At 36.3% G+C, this 25,645-nt stretch overlaps 2 protein-coding genes across 7 annotated transcripts in view; both read right to left on the minus strand.

Annotated features, from left to right (window-relative positions):
* TRPV3 (transient receptor potential cation channel subfamily V member 3) lies at nt 1–22,936 on the minus strand. 6 transcript variants are annotated; one of them, XM_080562615.1, is made up of 18 exons: nt 22,800–22,936; nt 18,532–18,654; nt 15,118–15,222; nt 13,366–13,449; nt 12,157–12,314; nt 11,307–11,483; nt 10,961–11,101; nt 10,238–10,518; nt 9,332–9,508; nt 8,131–8,289; nt 7,579–7,680; nt 6,961–7,034; nt 5,863–5,905; nt 5,239–5,305; nt 4,583–4,854; nt 3,674–3,786; nt 2,913–2,983; nt 1–2,005 (listed from the first exon to the last, which is right to left on the minus strand). In XM_080562615.1, exons 2-18 carry the CDS (start codon nt 18,648–18,650, stop codon nt 1,911–1,913), a joined length of 2,238 nt encoding a protein of 745 aa, XP_080418741.1. In that variant the 5' UTR covers nt 18,651–18,654; nt 22,800–22,936; the 3' UTR covers nt 1–1,910. The 6 variants fall into 6 exon arrangements, with proteins under 6 accessions (XP_080418741.1, XP_080418740.1, XP_080418739.1 ...); XM_080562614.1 differs by having other exon boundaries at nt 1–673; nt 5,863–6,028; XM_080562613.1 differs by having other exon boundaries at nt 5,863–6,028.
* Nucleotides 22,801–25,645, minus strand: part of TRPV1 (transient receptor potential cation channel subfamily V member 1) — a 25,662-nt gene continuing 22,817 nt past the window's right edge. The window contains exon 21 of the mRNA XM_080562611.1: nt 22,801–22,908. The gene's annotated coding sequence lies outside the window, so the exon portion shown is untranslated. The remainder of the gene's footprint in view (nt 22,909–25,645) is intronic.

Here is a 25,645-nt window from a genome sequence, read left to right on the forward strand (position 1 = left end):
CTCATTTATATCACATTGCTTTGTACCTGGACACGGCTACAGCACGTTCCTTACATTTTTTGTGTCTTCCCTGTTTTATGGCTGTGCCTACAGAGTGACCTCAATACAGTGCAGAGACATATGAACTTGTTTTCAGTGACAAGTCTATCCATAACAATATGGAGTACAGCGCAAATTCATTTATTCTGGTTCCTGAGTATATGTGACGAGGTATTTTTTTTCGTACAAAAACTGGCACTCAAAAGAATCCAAACGGAACTGCATAGTCCTAAGACAATATTCTCTGTTGTCAGTTTCAATGCAAAATCAACCAGCAGAGATGAAAGATTCTGGAATATGGGATTTTTTCTTCTCATACTCACATATCCAGCTAAGAAGGTCAAACAATGCTCAGATACTACATCAGTATATTGATATGCATGAATGTCCTTCCCCTGGAATTCCTATGCACTGTAAAAAAGTAACTGAAGATTTCAACTTGATCCCATCCATCCAAGCCATACACCGTAGCAAATGCCTGATAGGACATCTGTAGAAGACCAGTTTGGTAGCAAGAAACATGTTCACCATCCCTGCAAATAGCTTTGCACTATCCTTTCCGATGGAGAGTTCCCTCACGTTCTCTTCTGTGTTAAGAAAGTTTTTTGGACCATTTTGCGTACTTCAGGCTTAGCTGTAAGAATCCAATGCAATTCATATTATCATTCAAACACAAAACAGAATTTACCTGTTTCCTAAATAGCACCTTTAAAACAGGCACCAAATGTATATATGACAAAAATCCATGACAATAAAGATACGTATTGTAATAATTGAAATCTAAAGGTACACAGGACAAGTATTTCTTTTTATACATACACAAATAGAAAAATAAAAAATATAATTTATAGTACTAGGTCATCACAAGTAATGAAATAAAAAGTGCTATGGAAATGTATTACACAGGCCTCTGAATTAAAAAAATAAAAATTAAAAAATTAAAGTCTGCGATTATATTGCATTTAACTTATTTTGTTTCTTTGGGAAGAAATATTGACTTTCATCTTTCTGAAGTGGTTGAATGTAGAAATTAATTTAATTAAACCTGAAAACTTCCAATGTGATAGCAAGATTCACCAGTATGGAAAAGCCAAGTAGAAACAGGAAAAATAAAGACATTGTGACTTGAACAAACTCAGAAATTCTCCATTGTGAATTGTGTTTCTGCCCTATTATTTTATGGGAAAGCACGTATATAAATAATGAATAAAAATCCACATATGATCCACATGAATAAAGACCACATTTGTACCCTACGTATTATACACAGGAAAACAGATCACAAAGCTAATGAGACCCGAAGGGGCTATTTTTCCACTTGAGGCTTTCTCCAAATTGTGGGATAAAGCTTTCAGTAACACTGACAGTCAATACAAAAGCTTCAAATGTTTCCAGAACATTGTTATTTCAAAATAACATTCTTCATTTAGTAGTCTTCAAAATTGAAATGCCTTTCTTTTCTCCATGACAAGAACTTAAGTTTTTTCAGAATACAATATGTTTCTCATGAGTTAAAGATTTGAAAACAAAAGATATCAGACTGGGATCACAAAGATCTCAGTTTTCCACAAAAGGAAGAAATATCTCACATTTGACCTTTTTTTTAACCAGTACACAGTCTAGGTCCAAGTTTGGATGGGCACACAAACTTGGACAGCAATGGTTTTTAAGAGGCTCAAAACTGAACCAGTGAAATAGTCCATTTTATTTCAGCTTAGCTGCACTGATTAAACGGGTTAAAGTCATCAGACCACGTCACTGAAAGTTTGTGTTCCAGCTGGTTACAGCTGTCCAAAATATTAAAAAAGCTTTCAACATCAGCTTCTGATGCTTTCAACCTCCAAAATATCCACATATGAAATACAGAACAACTAAACAGAAGTTTCAGGCAAATCATCCATTTCTTCAAACGTATTCAGGGTTGTTTTGCTATTAGTTCTTGAATTATCTTGAACTTTGCTTGGATCTGCAAAAAAGTGCATTATAAACAAAACAGGATATGGTAGAAACTGTACATGCAAGACCAAATTTTTGCACAACTATTTTTTTTTAAACATGCATTTATTTAAATAGTAAGTTGTCAGTTTGCTACCATATCTTATACAAAGTTTTCTGTCTGCCCCTTTTCATTGTTGCTGAGATCATTCTACTAAGCAATACAAATGTTAATTGACTGAAGAACAAACTGCAAAACGAATCTCTCAGATCCTCACATGCCCTTATCATACACTCTGATGTTTGTTCCCAGAAGGACATCTGACACCTCAAAGTTAGGTCATTTCTCTATTACACTTCCAACACTGTCAGCAGATTGGTATCTTGAATTTCCTGGTTAACATTTACAAGGAGCCACTTGTCATCCAATGTATATCGCAAAACAAACATGAATGTTCTAGGGCTAAAACATAGCAAACTACTGTATTGTTAGGTAGAATCAGTCTGATTTCTTGCTAAATTTTGCAATGCTATCTGTAACTATTCAAAGAGGAAATTAATGTAGTTTGTGACAGCTGTTTCAGAACAAAAAATATTCTGTCTGTTTAAAAGTTCTTCACTCTTATACCACTCAAATACCTTAAGAAAATGTAAAACTTAGATCAAATGTAACTGCTTAGAGAAAAATAAATATGGTAACATCACCATGTTTCAGTACCAAGGCATAAATAATGAGAGTTGTAACCAAACCTCTCTCCAAATTTTTAAAAATAATTTAACACCCCTACCATACTAGCCATGAGTTTCCCTAGCAGTAAACAGAGTTTTTGAATATCTAGGTTACACAAGTTTATATTTTTAAAGGTATAAAACTACATCAAGGCATTTCTAAGGCAAAAAAGATTTCACAAATACGGCGGTGTAAAATTCAGCAGTACCTGTTGGCCCTGGATCTTCATTAATAAATGAAACATGCGTTTTCCACTCGGTCCATCTCACTTCATTAATCCTGTTTATATTGTATATAAATTATGTTATTAGCACGCATTCTGTCCTAGCTACATAGCTGCACTTCCCCTTTTATTTCCTCATTCCGTCTTGGGATTGCCATGGTTTACCATCAACACCTGCCTTACTAACACTAAAAGGCTGAATGTCTTTTGCAGCGTTACGCATTGTACGTAGATGGGAATGATATTCAGACTATTTTGTAATTCCATACGTTATGAGTATAGTCTTGAAACTCCCATTAAATATTTGAGTGTTTTTCATAAAACAGCATAGAAACATTTTCTTCAATATGCTAATCATATCAATTAGCAATTAATTCTAAATATAATTACTTTTAAGTTAACATTCAAAGGTGATTATGACAAAAATGATATCTCCTGCAAGCAAATCTGACACTTCTACATTAAAAACATATCTGAGGTTGAAAATCGGTTTTCTTACAAAACATTGTCTACACGAAAAACTTATGTATCTTCCCTTTTCTTAAGCAATAGACCACAACTGAAAAACCCAAATGGGGTTTTTGTACAGTTAATGTATTTACTATTTCTTCTCATAAAAAGCTATGTATTAAAAGCAGAAGATATTTTGTACAGATGTATAAAATATTTCAGTCTTTTGAAGAGAAATAACCTTGAAGAGAGATACAGAGCATAATCAACAGCACAATATTCTAACTTTGCTTTACCTTAAGCACACCCTCGTGTCATTTTCAGCCACTTTACACCGTTCTCCCAGTTGGAATTTTTTCCTCAAAGATTTTGGTAAGAATTTTTCAAATTCCAAAATGGTTCTAGCTCGCTATTAACAATAAATGGTAACATCAGTATGGTTAACTATATTCAGAAATGTCTGCATATGCAGTTTTTGAGCTCGATCTTTCATTACAACATGTTATACCCTTCCATCCACCATCTATAATTGATACAGACATCAGCAGTAGTAAATAATATGGAATGCCACTTGTTATTTGGCATATGCAATTAGGTAGTCCACAACTTCCTCTAGTTAGACCCAGCTCAGAAGGCACACTCAAAGTAGACTCAGTGGTTAGGGTTTAACACCAATACCTTCATACCAACACTCTGCCATAGGGCTATATATCCTTCAGTGGGATGCTGCCCATCACTGAAAGCAACTCCAGTCCTAATTCTGACTGCATTCGTGATTACAGTCTGGGACTCAGAAAGCATGCTTAGGTGAAATATGAGAAATCAGAGTGAACTCATGCATTGTGCAAGTTCAAGGGATGAAACAGCAAAGTATGCTGTGTTACAGATTTCTGGGCAGATAGTGAAACACACCTTCCTGGTGACGTACCTATAGGAATGAAAGTCACAAAGCTACGTGACAGCACGTGGGACTGAAAATTCAAGCCATAAGATTACCTTTAGGATAGCTATTAATTCTGAAGTTATCAGGATATCCTTATACTAAACATACATATTTCCATTTTTTGTACACATATGCAAATGGAGATTCTCATTGTCAATACCTGCCCCCCTTCTATCAGCACAATAAGTGACCACAGATACAGCTTAGAAGATTTTGGCCAATGCATCAATTCTTCATTAAGCAAGCTAACTCACAAACAAACCTGGAGTTTCCAGATGTGCTCACTCTCTTTAGAAATATCTTCCACTGTTTCTCCCATTAATGCAATAAGCATGTTCAAGAGAAGAACAAAAGTCAACACAACATAAGTTATGAGGAGCAGAAGAAATAGCACAGGATACTTTGAATTTTGCTGGATCTCTAGATCACCCAGTCCTAGAGTGAGCTTAAAAAGATCCATCAGAACAGGTCCCAGACTGCTGTTGGAATGGCACTCACTGCCGTTTTGGCAAGTTTCAATCAATGCAGCAAGAGCTGAGGAAAAAGCATGAGAAAATTTTAATTACAATAATGCTTTATTTATACATCACATTTTTATCCTGAAGAATTCAAAAAGCACTGCATAATAAAGAGCTACAGCTGCCCAGCAACATACGCACCAGCAGCTACATGACAGATTACCAAAAGGAAACAGAAAGTGCCCATATGCAAATGAAATTGCAAGCAATTGAGCAAAAGCCAAATTACTTATCTGTTCGGATAGTTTCTAGGTAGACTTTAAATCTCTAAACTTGGCTTTTTAATGTCCAGAAGAAACCCCAACATGAGCTCTCACCATGACAATAGGGTTCTTATTCATAATAATGCCAAAATTTTTACTCACACGGAGCATCAGTGCTTTTCTCCAGTAATATTTACCTACGCCAAATCCCAGCAAAAACACGATATAGACAACTAAAAATTTTATCACATCTTGCAGGATGACCTAAAAATTAAATTAAATATTTATCAGGAATTAAAATTGAGAACTAGTTTTATGCTTATATATTCTGCCAGCATACATGTGCAGTACACACTGAAGTATCAGATTGTTTTCATTAAGCAAACTGATTGTAGCCTCAGTGGAAAGAGAAGACTTAGGTCTGATATATTTTTAATCTTGCAAGTAAGAGCCTGGTACATTGTGTACTTCTAATGGTGACTGTAACTGCACAATATAGGCATTAAACCTATGATGCAATTAAATAACAGAACTCTTTTATTTGAAAATCACAAACACAAATTACTTGCATATTTAACAAAATAAAATCTTACTTTTAAGATTCAAGGTAGTCTCTGCTATTGAAGTTACACAGTAGATTATATACATTATTTCAGCAGAATGCAAAAATAAGAAATTTCAATATGAATTATAAAATACATCCAAACTGTTGAACATGCTTCATTAGGATTGTATAGATAAGCAATCACTGTAACAAGGCTGATAAGAAAACAAACAAACAACAACAACAACAAAAAAAACAAACACAAACCAATACTTGCCTTTTGAATCATAACACTGTATATTCCCATGGACTGGAAACCTCTGGTGAAATAGAGCATATTAGCCCATCCTAGGGCCATTGCCAAAACAAGACACACGAGGTGTTCTTTGTAGGAAAACAAGTACAAAAAGACAGAGAAGATCACAAGCAAAGCTTGTATAAAACTGTTAAAAAAACACATGTATGTAAAAGGGAAATTACTAGAACAAAACCAACAGCATCATGGAAAAATATGAAAATGACTTGTTTCTTATGCTTGAATTCTAATTTCTTATTGCATTCCATTCCCCATTATGAACATAACCTATATAATTTAACAATAAAATAGATGACTTAAGAAAGTGTAAGTATATTAATATATCATGGTTATGTTTATTAAAGCTTAATTTAAGTAAACCCTTCTCCCCAGAATAGCTGGCCAATTGATTTTGCTGACAAGATATTAGGAATTCTTAATACCATCTCTTGAAGCAGCTTAATTAAAGCTCTAGTCTAACAAAATGTTTCTATGAAACTCTCTGCAAGGAAGACACTAAGAGAACATGTGATGCACTCTGATAGGGTATAGACCAGATCCTTGGAAGCACAAGATTGATATTAGCATGATTGTAGAAAGAGAAAGAAAAGTATAGTTAAGACACCTCTTTTTATTGATCACACAATCTTATTCTAGAAAGGAGAGGGAATCGTCTGTGATCAAGACCAGCTGATGGGATACTCCCATCAGCCAGGTGAACCAGTTTTATACTATTTTTCCTTCCTGGAGGAGTTAAAAACTAGATCTGGTTCATTAAAAAGATTTCTTAAACACATTTCTCTATATACAGCATGAAGAGATACAGCATCTGGAGGAGATAAAGACAGTCTGTACTTTGGGGAAAAATACAGCCTGTACACATCAACGCCCAGTATTGTTATTGATCAGTGAAAGCACTAGTGTGTGAATACAGAAAAGCTGTATGGAAGATTACATCCACCCCTCTGAAAACGAATAATCTAAAGAAAATTGAGCATCTGCTCCAGGAATCATTCTCTGTGACCGCAGGATAGATAAGTATTACATAGAGAGTATAAAATATATGCATGACAGACTTACAATGCAAAGTGGAACCACGCATCTGAGAGAATTGACTGCAGGTCTGACGGCCTAAGCAGAAAGATGGCTACACTCTATGTAAACAGATAAATATAATACAGAAATGGTAGTAAGAAAAAGCAGGGCTCAAAATCATTTTTTTAAAAATCATGCATTTGAAGTTGGTCTTCTAAAAATCTATTGATAAGACACGATGATAGCTTCTAGAATTAAAAATATTTTACGGGGCTGTAACAGCAGAGTCTCAATTTCTATCATCTTTGGCATAATTTAACAACTAGATACTGTTTTTAATTACTTATAATATATGGTAAAAATTATGCCCTGCTTTTTTCTTTATAGGTTCTAATTCAACACTGTACTTAATCCCAGTAATTAGACAACATTAGTGTTATATAAATATAAAATCTCTTTGTCTTAAGAATTCCAAAGGAGAACCCCTCACATATTTACACACAGAGCAATACAGTCATATTCAAATAAATATCCAGGGTCATTCAGAATGAATGATGTATTCTGCCGAATACTTTTAGACCTTACACAAATCATCAGCATATTCATAAATCTAGACAAGTTCTTTACCTACTTTGTTATGTATTTGTTATTTAAAAGTCTTACCTCTTTTATGGCTAAAAATATTGCTCCTAACATAACCATCACCTGTCCTGATAACTGCAGCCATCCCACACCACGTGTTAGAGCTAGTGGGTAAGGTGGAGCCTGCAAGATAGGTCCAAAATGAAAGACTGAGTTCCATATCTGAAGGGTAAAAGGCAAAGTAACCGGAAGCTTCATGTATTTAAGCTCTCTGGGTACCCAGTTTCAGCCATTACACTGAGAGTTTAATTCATGGTAGATTTACAGGGAATAGCAGAGGTTTCTTAAAAGAAAAGTAAAACCCCTCCCCACACTTTTAGAAACTTAACTACCCGTCTTTGTATTATGTGGCTTTTGGGTCACTTTCACAAAACGCAAATATGATTATTTCCTCTGTTATATCTCTTCCTTCCAGATGCAAAGACCTGATCTGGGAGAACCTGGTCTCACTGTAGCCAGATAATCTGATATCTGGTTTTGGTGGTTTTTTTGGACTCAGCAGCATTTTAAAAACAGATCAGGAAGTACTATTGCATTTTAAAGCAGTAAAGTTTGTTAAGTTACTGTACTCACTTCATTTTCATTAGGTCTGTGGTAGGAAACTAACGTCAGTGTTACATTGTATAGGAAATAAAAACAACATGACATAAAAAACATGTGTCGTGCAAACTTCTTCCATTTCATTCGCAGCAGTGAATTCAGAGGCTCCAAAGTCAGCATTTCATGACGATTCTGTAGAAAACAAACAAACAATTAAGATTTGAACTTTCCACCTGTAAGGAAACTCAGATGATTTCAGGTATGTATTTTATAAATTTCATTCAGTATCTTGCTGATCTAGAAACACATCTGTACTCATATATGTCAGACCCTAAATTTACTAGATACAATGGGCCAACTCCAATTCAAGCTGTGACAACCTGCCATGCTTTGGTAAACCGTGATTGTGATAAAACTGTAGTGTGAACTTCTGCACTTGCTTCGTACAGAAGCTTTATGACAGTTTTTTTATTTAGCAAATGTCAAATTCTGGCTTTGAAAAGCTAAAATTCTGTGATAAGGTTCTACCCTAGATGCCTAAAATACATGTATGTAAGGTAAAGTTTTTATTAAGTAAATATACAACCCTATGGCTTCCATGACTGTTAATAGCACCTTCTTTTAGAACATCTGTATACAATACATAAGTTAATTGTAGTAATTGTATTAATAGGACAAAATAGGGTGTTGTTCTGACAGCCTAAGAACACTTTATACGCCATGAAAAGAAACAGTAGCACAGCAATAATGGTGTTAGTAAAGACAGGGAACTCCTGTCCACAGGCTTTTATGGGTGCTAAGCATTTCATCAGGGCACAGAACAGAAAACACCACCCCTGCCTCCAAAACCTGATGAGATGCAATTTGCTGAGGACAGGTGGAGTATCCTGTGAATGCATTGCTGTTTGCTTGCCCTGTTCTCAAGAGCTTTCTTAGGCAGCTGCCAGTGACCAAACCATGGAGGAATTATACTAGTTTTGGTCTGACCATGCTTCAAATGTAGAAAAAGAAACACTCCCAAAATACTTAGCCAAAGTTTAAGGATCTGAATCCATATTCACTTACAGCTGAGAATCTACAGAGATATAAAATTAACCTTGCTCCCAATACAAAACTAAGAAGCAGAAGTTATTATTTACTGTTTTACAAGTTCTTCAGTCAAATGTGTAGGCTAACACACCTGAAATGAGTATACTGCTAGAAAATATATGAATTTTAGTAATAGACAACTTACACCAATATTCGTATTATAAACAATAATCTCCAATACTGAATTGTCCGTGGTGGTATCTAGTTCTGTCAGATCGTAAAGAGAAGACTGAACGGGACCATAAGCCCAGTCTGTGAATTTTCTTGACAGGCTCCTGTTAGGCTTATCTCTTATCTCTCTGCTCAGGATGTATTTCAGAATCTAAAACATTAACAGAATCATTTGTAAGCAGCTGCATTCTTCATGGGAAAGGAGAAAGCACACTGATATACTTGCCAAAACCCATAGCTTATAACTGTCACATTTGCTAGAGTATTGCAATTCAATATATTTGTAATTCCATCATTTAATAAGTGATGTTAGAGGTTACAGACCCTCCAGGAAATAAATATAGTATTTTAATGCCTCTGGCTTTTCTATCAGAGAGATTTTTCTACAGGATGAAAGCACAATTTTCCATGAGTTCACATTTCCCTTAACTTAATCAATTAATTTCTAAATTAACCCATTGTCAACTCTTTACCACAACACAGATGATACATGGGGGCCAAATTCCACAGCAGCCTAACAGAGCAGTACTAGTGAGTCTTCTGAAATTATACGAAGATTTTATATGGTATAATAGTAGTTTTGTAATAAATGCAATACTTCTGAGTTTCAGTACAATAGAAAGGTTTGCAAGGCTGTTTTTAAATAGCATGGATACAGAAATGTGTTGTCAGAGGAAAGCCTTGAAGAGCAGAAGCAACATTGCAATAGAAATTTTTGCTTTTATTTTGAACAAAATTGTCTCACTGAATGCTACTGATATATAGTACAGCATAACCAGCATGTAAAACTATATGCTAGAGCACTAATGTCTGAGTACATGGTTGGCCTTGACTCTCTCTATACTTAGTTTCTCTTAGATACTACTGAACTAATACTTACCTCTAATTTCCCAGTTTTTGCAGCTAATTGTAGTGGTGTCAAACCATCCTTGTTCCTTGCTGTTTCCAAATTTCTGTCTTTACTTTTCAACAAAATCATATCATACATTCTGATTACAAAGTCATTCTGAGTTTTAAAGTCCTCTGCAACAGTAACTAATGCATGCAAGATATTGTTTCCTCTGGAATCCTGAGAAGTAATATTAGTCCTGGTATTGTCCATTAACAGCTGAATTATGTCTGGTTGATTGGTACATGCAGCTAAAGCCAGTGCAGTTTCACCTACAAAATTATAAAATGTAACATCTGTTCATGTTTTATTATAAGAATTAAAATTGTATTATAGGATTGACTGTACTAAGAATCTTTGTATTTGAAAGCACATTTAAATATTGATTATTTTTAATTTGGCTCTTGGTTTAGAAAAACTTAATTTGCATGAAAACATTATTTGGAGAAAATCTTCAGATTCAAATCTGTGCCGTTTTATTTGCTATTCAGCATTTAATAATTGTTTTACAAGTATTTCTGAGGGTTTATAATACATTGTACTCTGGCAAGTTACTTTACATAAGGTACTGTGATGTTTTTATATCTTGTGATGTGACTTTCTTAATGTAGGTTTAGCTAATAATAATGATCCACACTTGCCCATCTTCCATACTGTCTTACTTGTTTGGGTATTCCTTCCTGCCCTTTGGAGAGAGATCACGTTTCTACTTACCAAAATAAAAGCCTTCATGCTTATGTTTGGGATTAAAGAAAATACCCTGGGCATGAGCATTGACATCAGCTCCTTTTTCTATAAGGCTCTGAGTGATTTCATATTGTCTTCTTTCAATGGCAATATTTAGAGCTGTCTGGCCTGAAACAGCAGACGCAGGTATTTAGTGTGAAATCTCTTAAGCACATTATGAAACATTAATGATGTTTCACAACAGACAGCACCAGTAACAATGAATCAAAGTTGTTTCAGGAATTTAAATCATTCTTAGAATGTTGGAAGAAAACATTACATTTATTGATAGTATATTTAACCATATGCCTGAATTGGTATCAGATGGCAGTACCTTTATATGCCTCTTCTGTGTATGCTGCATTGATAAACCTCTCCAAAATACCATTTTCTTCTGCAAAGGAGAGTAGCATATTCACAATCTCATTTGTGTTTTGGTTGATGTTCAGTAGAGCTTTCATCAGACACGTTTTGCCAGTATCTGAAGCTGTGAATTTTTTCATCAGATAATCTGCAAGAATAAATTTTGAGATTAGATCATGTTAGGCTTCATTATTTATTAAGTGGAAGAAAAATAATTCTAACCTTTTGTTTATTTGGGGTGGGACCTGGGGGATATATATGATATTATTCAGCAAGCAATTACTCCTAGTTCACTCTCTATTTCAGCTACTTTGTGAGATGATACATTCAGAGATGTGGTACTGATTAATAAGGTAGCCAGTGTATTTGGTTTCTTTTTCAGATATCTCACTGCCATGGTAAATCCAGACAAACCCCAAACCCTTTTGTAACTTCCCTACCCACTCTGCCATGCTAACATATACATCACAAACCCTCTCTATACTGCAATTAGACTGACTACAGGGTGATAGAGACATCAGCTTTGAGTCTCATACTGCAAAAGGCTAACTTAGGTACGGCTCTGGGAATACAGTGCAGATAGACCCTCAGCATATCATAAACAGTGGACAAATATTCTCCAGTGTTGCCTCAGAGGCAGCAAGGAGGTAGCTTTTTGAGTATCTTAATCTTTCATTTAGAAATAAGAAATGGCACATATTTAATTGAAAACAAGTGACTTCAAATTCACTTGCAAGTAGCTGCTGCATTTCCTAGTTTTAGACTATATATATGCTGCCGGAAGTGGTATCAGTATTCCTTCAGGTAACTCCACTGCTTACCTGGCACAGTCATGTTTGTACATGCATTTGATCTTTCCTTCAGCTCTGCAAGCAGACCTTGCAATTCTTCTACATTCCCCTCAGATACTGCTCGAAATATGTATCTTTTCAACTTCTTCCGGGCACTCGTCTGCTCAGGACCTTGTGATATGTTAGCACTGAATTATCAAAAATAATAATGAAATTGCTGAATCAGTTTACTTGGGTTTATTTTATTTTCTGCACAAGAGGAAGAAGAAATGCAATTACTTACACCAGACTACATATACTGGCCCTATTCCCATATATATAACTTGGCATAGATCTATGTTTCTGTAGATTGCTTATTTGCAGAGAAGTGGCTATTGAGAGCTTTTTTATAATGACAATGTACATTTTTCAAGTGATTTTGTTTTGCATTTTTGTTAGTTTGTCCATTTTTCTAAAACAAAGGCTGAGAAATACTAATGAATGTGGTTCTTTCCACTTGTCTTTATAGTGTCTTCAGTATTACTCCCCTCTGTGCTTCTCTGACCTGTCTACAACTTTATGACTTCAGTGCCTGAAGTTATCTGATGCTGCACTCCAGCTGCACCCATCCCACTCACAGCAGAAGATTGTTTTTAATCTCACATCTTCTTACACAACTTTCCTGGTCATACGTTACTCTGGAATGATTTAATACTTAACCCCCAGTCGTAAATACTCCCAGCTGATTTCCTTTGGAAGCCTCATTAATGCATCAGCTATGTATCTTCTCTTCACAGTGAGATTAGTTACCAGAATTACTAGTCCTCAGAAGTGTTAAGAAAGTATATTTCGTTCATTCCATCAGGCTAACAAAGATTTCTTAATACTGATTGAAATAGAGGGCAGTGTTTCACCTCTAAAAGAAATATTTTCTGGCTCATGAGAATTGGCTTTTGAAGGAAAAATACATTGTACATTGTATGGTTGCTAAACAATACTGATTTCTGGGCATTTTCTCATGCCTTTTTGTACATAAGGGTTTGGATCCTGTGCTGTTATCTATGAAACAGAAATTATATATGAAGAATCCTCGTACATAATATGAGATTTGAGAAAAGCAGAAGTTAAGAGTTGTTCATTTCAAAGTTTAATTATTGAAGATTAAGAAAGGCATAGGTATCTTATTTTTGAAAAATGTCAAACAAAATTGGTGATATCTACCCTATGATAGACTTAATCTGTAGAAAATGTACTACTCACCAACTGTCTACGTTAGGGCTATATTCAGTCACGTCATCCTGAAGAGACTGTGGGGAATCCATATCTTCCCCATTTCCAGATGCACTGCAGAAAACAAAAAGCATAACTGCTAAGTCAACAAGATATTGGAAGACATTTTCCCAAACTGCAGGAAGAATCAGTTAATACTAGGAAGCAGTATCTACAGTAGAACTGAAATTAATCTAATTTGACACTGACATTAATTTTATCATTTTATCTCCCTTGTATATTTTCAAATGAGTGGTAAGAAGGATGAGACCCAAAGGATTTTATTATATTTTAAAAAATCCTTAGGAAAGCCACATGTTTTGTGTTTTATTATGTTATTTCATACGTTTTACTATGTTATTTTACTATGTTATTTCATTATAGATCTGTGGGAGATTTTTTCTTTTTTTTTTTTTTTTAATGTTCAGTGCTCATTATGCAACATCCTGAGTGCTGCACCTTGAAGCTTACATTCTTCCTTTTCACATCCTTAATTTGTCATCTGACACAAAACAAGTGTTAAATCAGTATGGGTTGCAAACAAACAAAGTGATTTAAACATTTACTACGCAGTACACTGTAGGCAACTCAAGAACATTTTGCAGCTGACTGAGACGGAAGCCTCAGCTAAAAGAAATCGAAGACTGGGCTCTAAATACATATTTAGGTAATAAATTTAAAGGATCTCAGTGCCATTAGTATTTCGTAATTACTTATGCCATTTCCAGACATTCCTAAAGGCAGATCTGACTTAAAAATGAATTGATGGCAATTTTTTTTCACTTGTAATTTTGTTTTCTATAATGTTCAGATTTGATGAACTATCACCAGTTAATAACTTCGGGAGACTAAACTATTAGCTATTGAGAAAGTGGATGTACAGACAAAAATGCAAGCATTTAACATTGCCCTGCAGATATTTATTTGAAACAAAGGTGGTCGCTCAGAGTCCATTCTTATTCAGTCCATCACTTCTCTGCAGAAAACCGTGAGGAATCCGGTGACAAAGCATATGTGTGTCTTGTGCAGGTTTGTCCCTGAATGAGAGGCAGAAACTTTGATACCTTTCCTTTGAAACCAAAATAAAATGGTCAGCTAATTCCAAAAAGCTGACCAGATATCCATCAAACACAAAAACATTTGATAATTCTGAGCTTATGCTAATTCTGAGCTTATGCTAAATTTGATGCATTTTCCCTCATTCATAATCACTGGCTTTTAGTACCACTCAAATTTTTAAAAATTTGGTGCACTCTACCCAGTCATATTTTTTCTCTATTCACTCAGCATAAATGGCTGCCTTAAATATCTCAGACTCAGTATCTTCATGTTGTTTGGTAGTTAATGAGCAACAGAGCAAGGATATTAGCACACAGAGCTGGGAATGTGGTTTGCTAAATTAAACTGTGGTTTTCACCTAGCAGAAAACACACAAAGGTGTGTATGGCATTTGTACTAACATATCCCAAATAAGGGGCTTAGAAAAAAAAAGAAGATAGTATTGATTTTAAATTAATTCAAATTTGAGGCCTGATTTATTTGCTGTAAATGATAGCAGTAGATAAAGATAAATTATCTAGCAACAACTGACCTCCAATGGAGATCTGTCTTTGACGTGACCAAAATCTATGAAAAGCCATGTGAAATTTTAGCTCTGAAGTATAAGCAGAAGTATGGAGTAGCTGCTGAAAATAAAATAGATATATTTGCAATATGACTAATGCATATGCATCTATAACTTACCATGGACGAATATTTGAATCCATTGGTTTTGAAAACACAGGGGGAGATGTGTTATTTGGAGTTGCATTGCTTTCAAAACCATCGATCTCCAGAAAGAAGTGTGAACTGTTGAACACATTGCATTAAAAATATTAGTTAAAAAAAGCAAACTGAACCATAAAATAAACAAAGTAGTACATGTAAATGCCAGGGACAATGCTGACAGTTTAAATTTGCTGGCATTATATCTAATAAGATGATGGAAAGAGGCTTGTCTACTTTTGCCTGGGAGGATCCCAGACTCCAACATTTAGGCAGCGTCCGATACTTACATGCTGGCAGATGGGCAAAAGATCCCAAGATATTTTTAGGAGGCATGGCATCAGGTCCTGACATGTCTAAGCAACTACACCATCAGCCTAAAAACAGCCTTGCATCTGACTTCTGTGCAAAGGGCTAAATGCAATGCCATACATTTATTGAACAGACATACATATATGCATACACACACAGACATGTGAATATGCTCGCTCTTCTACTGCAGCCCCTATTTCTCCAGTCAGGAGCCATCAAAATAGATCATTCCAAACCCATCAGCAGTGATAAACATTAAATCAGAAAGTTTGAAAGGTCACATGTTTAATGACATAAGACATTTCCACCCTCCAGAACTGAATCTTGCCAGTCAATGCATGACATTTAACAATGTCTAGCTAATGAATAACTATTTATAGGAAAAAGAAATGAAATTTGAAACAACACAGAAAAGCGAATATGAGAAGAATTGGAAGATTTAGCCTTTTAAAAGCCTGCGGAGTTGGGAGGCAAAGTCAATGGGTTGTTATTACTAGATCTCATTAATCCACACTACATTTCATCTAAGACAGAGGAGTTTCAATGGTGAACGTAGTGACTCCCACAAGGCTTCTCATTCAGAAACTGTCTTACAGATCTAAAATGTTCCAGTAGTCACCTGAAAAATATCTCCAATTCACCTAATATTTGTGGTTTAGTCCCTAGGGTATTTCTTCCTTTCATTTAACTGCATCTCCCCCAAAGAATCCTGTTGAATCAAAGTACACATACTGATGCTAAAATGCAGTATGTTATTAGGACACTACTGAACAACCCATTGATATCTGCTAAAAATAGCACGATCTAATAATGGCCCTAGTTCATATCATTTTCCAATGTCTTGGGGATCCCAGTGTTAATTCACTGTGTGTAGGTGTTTAAACTTATATGACCTTTTAACATTCGAGATGTGCCACTTTTGTCTAGCATGACAGTGTCCCTGAAATTATCTAGGCATAGAGTACTCTTCAGAGTACAGGAAAAAACCTAGACAGAAACAGGACCATTGCCATCACTTCTACCACACTCACCAGATTCGCAGCTGCTGTAAATCACTGTTGTTTCACTGGGATCTTGGCAGAGAGACTAAGAAGGGGTGAAAACACCATGGGTTCATCCTGCTTTTGCATTCCCTGGCTATGATGTGCAGGATCTGTCCCACCAGCTGTTGGAGGCTACAGTGAATCTACAGAAAGCCAGAAGTGCTGCACTTCAGGCTTAGCTGGACTATCCCACCTGCACTTGGCTCAGCACCAGGAGGAGATGGTGTGCTACAGGCTGATGTCTCTCCCAGGAGTGTGTTCATGTGCAACCAAAAGCTATACAACAGCTATGAAGTAGGCCCTGTTTTGGAGGCTGACATACCTAACCTATACTGGCATGTGGGTTATGTGGGGATAACATGGGGGGAAGGGGAGGGAGAACAAAAACCACCACGCAAAGTGGACAACTGCCAAAAAATAACCAAGTGCTTACGTGGCCATGGTGCATACTGTCAGGAACACTGCCCACAAACATAATCAGGCTCTGACAACGTTGGCAGCACTCCTCCCCAGCATGCCTGTTGGTTTTCCTGTGCTTAATTACATACTGCCAGTCCACCCAAATACCAGCAGCTTCAAGAAGGGGAAGTCACTGTCTTTTCATAAAGTACACATGGCCAATACATTTGCCAAATGAGAAATGCTACCCATGGAAATGCACTAGCTGCTTAGTGGCACAGTATACCAGAAGGAAGCATTTTGAAGCAATAGAAGTACAGCAGCATGGAAACATGTAATTAATGGAACACGTTAAACCACTGCATTAAAATTCACGTGATCTTCATTCCTTATACTACAGGAATGTTGGTGGTCACACCCTGAGCTGCTGGTAAAGAGATGGCAAAACCCCCAAGGTTACTGTTACTGATGCCACAAAACCAAATGGGAGATAGGAGATTAACTAAGTGAAGGGTAGTATTTGCCACTGTTTGCCAGTATTTGTTTTAACTATAAATCTTCCATGGAATTGCCCATTTTTTGAGTACTAGGTGTATTGCAAGCTGTTCAGATACCTCATCTCCCCATTCTACAAGCAAAGTGCAGCAATTCAAATGAAGAGCTTCTCTTTTTAAATTTAATGACAGGAGGAGAAATTGGGCCACCCAGGCAGTGGGTCTCAAATAACTTACGACACCTTTTCTGTAGAAAGTGATTCCTCTGATTATTAAGAAATTATAAATGTCAGAACAGCCACAATTGCCTAGGCCTTCAGAGGTTCAAAAATTACTATAATAGCTAGTAATTAGCCACAGAGTGAAAAGTTTATGAATGAAAATCCATCCTCAGTCTACAGTAACTTAGGTAATTTCAATAACATAGTATCATGGATGAATTACTGCTTCTATTTCTCTATTCATATTAAATTCAAACCCTTAATCATTGTATTAATTCTCTAGCATAAAATATGAATTAAAGTGAATATTTTATAAAATAAGTAAGAAATCTCATTAATCAGAATTATGAAAAATAGAGTGAATTCAGGTTTCTGTTTGTAATAGGATTTCCTAAACCTCCTGCTCTACCCAGCCCTTATTCTTTAATTCCACCTCTGTCTCCCCATAATCTTTTACATTCTCATGTGATGTAAAATTTGAAATGTCACTTTTTTTCAGGCCAGCATCTTTTATATGAAACCTGGTGTACCCTGCCATGTGATCACTTTACATTCTCCTATTGAACTGCGGACCATTAATAGACCACAATCTTGTACGTTTATACAGGTATATAGATTGGATGCAGAAAGCCTAGCTGATAGGAGACACTAACTTAGGCTGGCGCTTGAGTCTGATGTCTCTAGGATAGGGGTTATGTATTTGTCCCATCAGGGTGAACACATTATACGTCTAAGTAAGCGGGATACTCTTCCACTTACAAACAGTATAAGCACACCATTTTTTGAAGGCATCTTCTGTTTATCAGGTCTATCTCATTCATATATGTAGCATGAATAAAGATGTTAGTGACACTGCAGTGCAAATATCTACTATAGTAGATATAACAGGGAGTTGTAATGTTTTAGAGTGAGCGAGAGTCCTACCTTTTCTTTGTGGGAGTGCTCTCAGTTGGCTTTTTCTCTTGCTGGTTTGAAGGGGGAATACCAGATGGATTTGTTTTCTTGCCCATTAGTGGAACAATTTCTTTGTTATCTTTAATCATATTTCTGCAGTAGATAGAATCACAGTTACTTAACACTTGTACATTTCAAGAAAGTATAGTGACGAAATCACCTGTTTACAATCTCTTTACATGTGAACATGCAACTCTTAGTATTTTTTCATTTTTCAGTTATTAGGCACATACATGTTATTTTATGTGTCAAGGCTGGAGGGTTATAGTCAAGACTGATTAAATTACATTCTAGGAGAAGTTCCATTACAAGTGGAAAATCCACACCATAAATCCAGGAGAACTGAAACTTCAAGTATGTGCCCAAATTAAACTGAAGGGTGTTTGTCAGTCACAATGCCAGTGTATCTTATATAGAGAAATGCAAAGAGCACAATGTTCTCTTTGGCTTTCATAAGTTGCCCTAAAATGTGTGCATATTTACAGTTATTCTAAGTAGTCAGTTCTTAAAGAATGTAACTTCAGAAAAGTGGCAAATTTCAGAAAGATCTGTGCAGCAGGTACGATGTGGGAAGGGAGGTTTCGTACATGAAGGGTAGTGAACACAGAAAAAGCCCTGAAATTTTTGAATGCATGAGAACAGCAGAAGCAGCAGTCAGACTCTAAATACTGTACACAGCCTGAACTCAGCTAAACAAATGGTCACATGGATGACATCGAGGACTTTTGTGTGCTGTCAACATTTCTCAACATTTCTTTGGGGAAAAAAAAAAGTTATGACTCTGCTGTATGAAAACGATCACCAGCACATAACATAAACAGATGTTAATGCATGTTATCTGCTTATAAACGCTCATAACATGAATTCTGTAATTAATGAAGAATAATTATCTTCCTGTTTCTCAACATAATACTCAAGGGCATCATTTTAAATCACCAACGATAACCTGAAAGCAAAAAAGGTGAATTTAGGATCCTTTAAAATTCACTGAATGTAGAAACAGTAAGTTTTGCGAGGTCATGGTTCCATTCCCAAGCAAATCAGGGGAGTGTCCTCCATACCCAAAGATTTTATAAAAATCATTTGCATGCAGGATTGAACAAAAAGAACTACATGTTTTTCCTTTCCTACATACATTTCCGATAACGTGACAAATGTACATACAAACTTTCTACTTCTGTCTCAAGATACAGAAAGCAGATTGTGAAGCATGTTTGAAAAGACATGACACCTAGTGTGGAAAAGGAGACAGGCATATCAAATATTTGAATATAAATCCGTTAATGTATATATGATAGATGTTTACATATAGGACATTTTCCATCCCAAATACAGAGAACTGAGACTTTATAAGGCCCAAACACATGGAAGTGCAGTTGTTATTTCTTTTCACTAACTCAAACAGAGAAGAAATCTGAAATATTGGAAAGTACTGCCTAACTTGAAAGGGTTGGCGTAAAAAACAATATTGAAAATAAAATTTTGTGTTTTCTACCACTGGTAGACATGTTTACAAGACAGATGTAATATCATACCAGTGCAACTCAGAAATATGCCACGTAGATGCATGTCCTAAGAACTCATATCGCAGTATTCATAGAAATAATTTATAAAGGACAAATTTGATTTACTTAGTACACTTGCATACAAAGGAAATGGTAGCTTTCACCACAATTAGTGAACAGAAAAACTGAACTTGGGTATTACATATTTGAAGTAGGAAAAAAGTTTTGTCCATGCCTTTGAAAATGTGGTTCATACAGTTTTCAGACACATGTTGTATGAGTTAATAGGCAGATAAACATTTTATCTTAGCACAGCTAAAGCAAGTTACTGTTGTGCTTAGTTCATACATAATTCTGCGATTTACTTCTTACCAAGTGATTTTAGAATACACAGCAGTTTATGAGCACAGTAAAGACATTTCCCATCCGGAGGAAGAGGCAAATGTGGTATTTGACATAAATCAATTATAGGGGACTACAATAAGATGGAGATGGGCACTAAACAGCTTTACAAAAGCAGCGACTTCATAGGAAAAGAATAGTTGGAAACAGACCAGTAGGTCAAAAAATGTGTCAGCAAAATGTGATGCCAAGTTGAGAGGGACACAGCTGGCACATGTCAAAGTTACAGGGGTCAGAGGGAGCGGTTGCAAGAGCTGGAGAAAATAAAGGCCAAAGTTAAAACCTGTAAAACACAATGGACACAGGGAAGAGCCTTTGATTTGTGAGCAATGCTAGAGCTGCTCAGATATAGCACCACATTTCTGCATGGCCCATCTACAGGGGGAGCAATACAAAAGCCCCACCTGCAGCTAATTTTCACTGCAGACATTTTAGCAATGACTTGAGAGCAGGCAACAAACATCATTTAAGAGAGGTGAAAATAGTCAAAGGTAGCACTGAAGTTTATTTAGGTGATGAAAGACTACTGAACCATCAGTGATTTAATGAAACAATTTAGGGAGGAAAAGAGGAAAGGTTCATTTTTGAACCCATGGACTACTGCTTTCAAAGGCACATCTAAGATTTGACTCTCAGCCACAGAGACTATTTTAAATGAGATGTCACAGTACGCACAAGTAAATAACTGCAGGCACAATGGCAGAAGTACCTTGCTACAGTGCTGAAGTAGCGTCTGCTTCTCATTTTTAATCACGATTAATTGCATGTCTAGATGAAAACTGAGCCTGGGCTTTTGACAGTATGTCCTACAGAACTCAGTTCCTGTTTTAGCTATACTCATGCAAATCTCATGAAAGTTAATAGAGCTTTTTTATGCTTATCAGCTTCTTCCCTCCCTCTGTCTTGTTAGTTTAATGACCAACTGCTTTCATCATCATCTTCCTGTGCACTACCATTTTATGTAATCTACGAGGTACGGAGAAAAACAGTGCAACAGTCTGGAGAAGGTCAGATAATAAATACTGTAGCCTGCGTAACCTGATACAGAATGTCATCTTTTGTTGTAACTTTTTTTTTTCATTATCTGGTTAATTGTTGCTTACAGGCTGTCAAAGAAGCGGTTTATTTGAAGTGGGCAGTGAGACAAAAATACCATGTTAATTTTAGTATTAAAAATTATTTTGGGGAGTATTCTGAGAACACTGAGGACTTGGTACATCACCTCAAGTGTGGTGGGGATATGGAAAGGACATTTATCTGTAATGATGAATGGGACTCTGCCACTTTTACAGTATGTTACGTGCTATCACAGACTCACCTTGTGCTTACCTGAGACAAAGAAAAATCATACATATTAGTATCTCTATAGATCAATGACAGTATAAACACAGTGGCTAAAAAGAGAATTGTACAAATAAAAAGAAACATTTATCTGTGCTATCATGGCACAAAGGTCTCTTCTTCCTTAGGGGCAGAGGAGAGGAAGTGATTACCAACAGCTGTTTCATTCACAGGACCCTTCAAACATCCACAGCACAGACCATGATGCTTTCTAGCACCTATGAAATAATTCTTACTACCTCATAAAAAGAAATCCCCTTTCCCAGAGGAACTGTAGTAAAAGTCCATTTTGAATTTTGTGCACTATTTATGGTATATAAATCCGATCAGCAGAAATCACACTTGATAAAAAGAGATTCACCTTTCTGTAAGATTTTCTAACTTTTGAGGGGCTGTAGTAAACCTCAGGCACTATGAAAAAGTCATTTTCTTCTTGGTGAGAATTTTTTTCTTTTCCTATGAAGGTTTTACCTAACAGGAATTTTAAAAGTCTCTGTGAAAAACAATGTTCTTCTGTGTGGAAAGTCCTTTAAAATTATTTACCTGCTTATCTCCAAATTTAATAAAAAGAAGAAATTTTAGTGAGCTGAAATAAAGACTATTCTGCTCAGCCAGCTATTCTGCTTTTGACAATCACTACAGTGATTGAACCTTTCAGTAGGAGATGAAAATGCTTTTTAAGGTTAGCCTGTATGTCAGTATATTTTGGATCCCCTTACCACAGAAATTAGGAAGTATCACAATGCATCAGGCCGAGAAGTATAAATGAAGTTAACTACATATTTCATAACTTCTGAATGCCTGAGGAGTTCATGTGGCACATCTTGGGAGAAAGACTGATTTATAAATTTGAAAAACAGCAACAAGCACAATAGAAAAGTATTCTTCCAGTTGAAAGATATATTCAGTGAAGATAGTTTAGCAGATTTCATTCTCCACAAAAGCATCACACCTACACCAAACACCCACAGAAGCTCTCAGAAAACTTACCCTGTTTACAAAACTTGCATTTCAGTATAAAGAAGGCAGCTCCGAATGGTACGAATGAAGTTCAGGTTTAGGGCCCACTGACGCTTCGACACCATCCAAAGAGACTGATCTGCCAAACGAGTAAAACTATATTCAAGCTCAAAACTATCCTAAAAACGCAAAAACACCCTTCTTCAGTCATCCGGTTTGCTCAGCTGTTGGAAAGCACAGATAAGTACAGCACTGGAGTACTGCAGCCTTACAGGGTTTGTTACATCTGAAATTAGGCAGCAGAGAGAAACTTGCTAGACAACAAACTCTTTACTTCATAGCTGCCAAAGTGGGATGACACACACACACGCAATAATTATATACTGAAATATTACTAAAGCTGAGTCGCTTACAGATGACTTAATAGTAGCAGTAGAATATCTCAAACGATCACAGTGCTCTGCAGTTTACATACTGTATTCAAAAGAAAATGGTTATGCACATGCATTTGGGTTGTAAATGACATCCCTTAATGTCATGCTTAGTTTATTATATATTATGGAACTATTCAGAAAGCACAAAGCAAAAATGAGAAAACAATCCTGCTAAGTGCTCCAGAAAGCAAACATTTTTGCTATCACTTTGAAAAAGTAGAAATGGGCTTAGAAAATACTATACTTTCATAGCGATAATGTCAGTGAAAACATGGTGGGTGTGTTTAGATCTTTCCCTATCTGCATATTTTCTGATGAATGTGTACCCTTAGGGTCTGTGAGGATACAAACAGGCGTTTCACATAAACAGTGCTAGTGTTACTTTTTGCTATGCGAACAGGGAATGGCGTTTTTCAGCTTTGCTAGTTTTGAACTGTTGAGCAATGGTTAATGCAGATTCCTTTTTTGGGACATGCCAGAAGAGTAACCATAAGTTCTTCTGCTCTCCTAATAGAATATTTCCATTATCACCAGAAATAGTACACTTAAAATTTGTATGTCTTTGCAGTGAGGCCAAAGAGATGAATATAGAGCTCCTCTTTCCTTTACTTGATTAAAAGGTGTGAGTTCAAGGGGAACTGTGCAGGCCAGAAAACCAGAAATCTTTCTCCAGCTGTAAATAAGGTAAGAAAGAGTCAAGTGTATTTTTTTTGTGTTTCTTTTTTTTTTTTTTTTTGGTAGGTAATGGATAGAGAATTTGGAAATACAAACATAAAATACCTTTAGGATGTTTCTAGTAATGAATCAGCTTCCACAGAACAGCATGGTGAAAAGGGCCATGCCTACGCCAGTTTGATTTGGCATTAGGAGAGCATTGGTTGGATGAGCTGAGCACAAATCCAGCTTTGCCTGACACAAATTTATGATGATATATTCCAAACCCTGCACTGGGTAAAGTTGTTCACGCCTTGTCAAATGACTGCCTAAGCTAATATGCTGCAGTCTAGAGTCAGTTGCTTTGATGGACTCTTAGCTGCTTGTCTAACCACCTGGAATAAGGACTGAATACTGGCATTTAATCTTGCCTGGGAGAACATTGGCTTAGTTCTCCACATAAACTACAAGAGACTGTTTAATTGAAGTCACTCTGAGCTGGAGCACTGCATGTGAAAATAGGCAAAGTCAGATTAAATCTGGGTGAGGGTGCATTTAAGGACTCTCTGCTTTAACTCTCCTATAAACCACAGTAGAAGAGCAGTTAAAAAATTCTTTGCTATGGAGAGAAAATTAGTTTGGCAGCAAGCAGTACTTTGAACTTAGAAAGCTATATCTGAAAGCACCCAGACCTGTGTGGTTTAGCAGAATATAGGACCTATCAGTGTGGTCTATTTATAACATCATGGCAGTTATCCAAAACGAAAAACTGGGACAAGCTACAGCAAGAGTCAGAGCCTTGTATCAAACCTAGAGCTGTAACAATTCACACGCCCAAGAATTACACTTCACCCTGGCTGGTATACGTTAACAGCTTCTCCTTCCATTATGAGGACAGCCTTGGCTTGCTAAACCTAAGTGTGGCCTTTTCCATGCAATTGTCAGATTCACAAACCATGAGCACAGACTGTTTCTAGCTAATCTTCCTGAAAACAGGTAAGAACATCATCTGCTACACATATGTGTTGTGAGCCTGAACAGAGAATTTTTAAGGGTAAACTTAAAAGTCAGGAAATGAGAGACAGAACTATAGTAAGTCACAACTGTGCAACCATTTTCTTATAGTTTTAATTATTAACCCACTTAACCTTTGTGTTCCCTGACCTGTTCCACTCTGAGATTTCTGACAAGCCATGAAATGTTTTGCAATAGTCTGTATCACGGTTATGCAGACCACTTCATAGAGTTTTACAACGGCTACCCGATGCTTCAGTCTTCAGTTAGAGATATGCCATAAAGGTCAAGAACATTAATAATTAGGCACACATCTATGAAAAATTACTTGAAGACCTTAGATCTGGATAGTCTGCACAGCACCAATAAGCAGCAGACGCCTTATCTGGCATTCATTATTTTGTTTTTCTAGCAAGTGCTAGACTCACTAGAAAATAAAATGAACAAGATGAAGGAAGCCCCAGATGGGAGGGATTGAGCATTTGGAGAGCTGCCATTTGACATCAGCGAGTCAGAATTGCATTTTGTGTTCTGCTGACATGTGACATAATCTGAGTTAAACCTGAATTAGGAAGTTATTCAGATTTTATATTTAATTCTGTGATTTTTAGTACCCCAACAGGGAGTCACTACGAGGAAAAGTCATTGTCTAAAAAGCATTTTTAACATTAACAGGTAACAGCATGGATAATTGTAAATTACTTATTGTCAGCATTCCATTCCCCAAGCTCCTTAAAACCTTAAGTACTAAAACACTGTGCATGCCAACTACCA

The sequence above is a fragment of the Anser brachyrhynchus genome, assembly GCF_964034855.1.
Source record: "Anser brachyrhynchus genome assembly, chromosome: 20".
Taxonomy (NCBI): Eukaryota; Metazoa; Chordata; class Aves; order Anseriformes; family Anatidae; genus Anser; species Anser brachyrhynchus.

What these genes read in the sequence shown, in the direction of transcription:
- TRPV3 (XM_080562613.1), bottom strand. Translation starts at nt 18,650, where the DNA reads ATGATTAAAGATAACAAAGAAATTGTTCCACTAATGGGCAAGAAAACA. An exon ending in AGCACTCCCACAAAGAAAAG is followed by an intron (nt 15,223 to 18,531) that starts GTAGGACTCTCG and finishes TGTGTTCAACAG; the next exon opens with TTCACACTTCTTTCTGGAGA. An exon ending in TTTATAATACGAATATTGGT is followed by an intron (nt 8,290 to 9,331) that starts GTAAGTTGTCTA and finishes TGTTTTCTACAG; the next exon opens with AATCGTCATGAAATGCTGAC.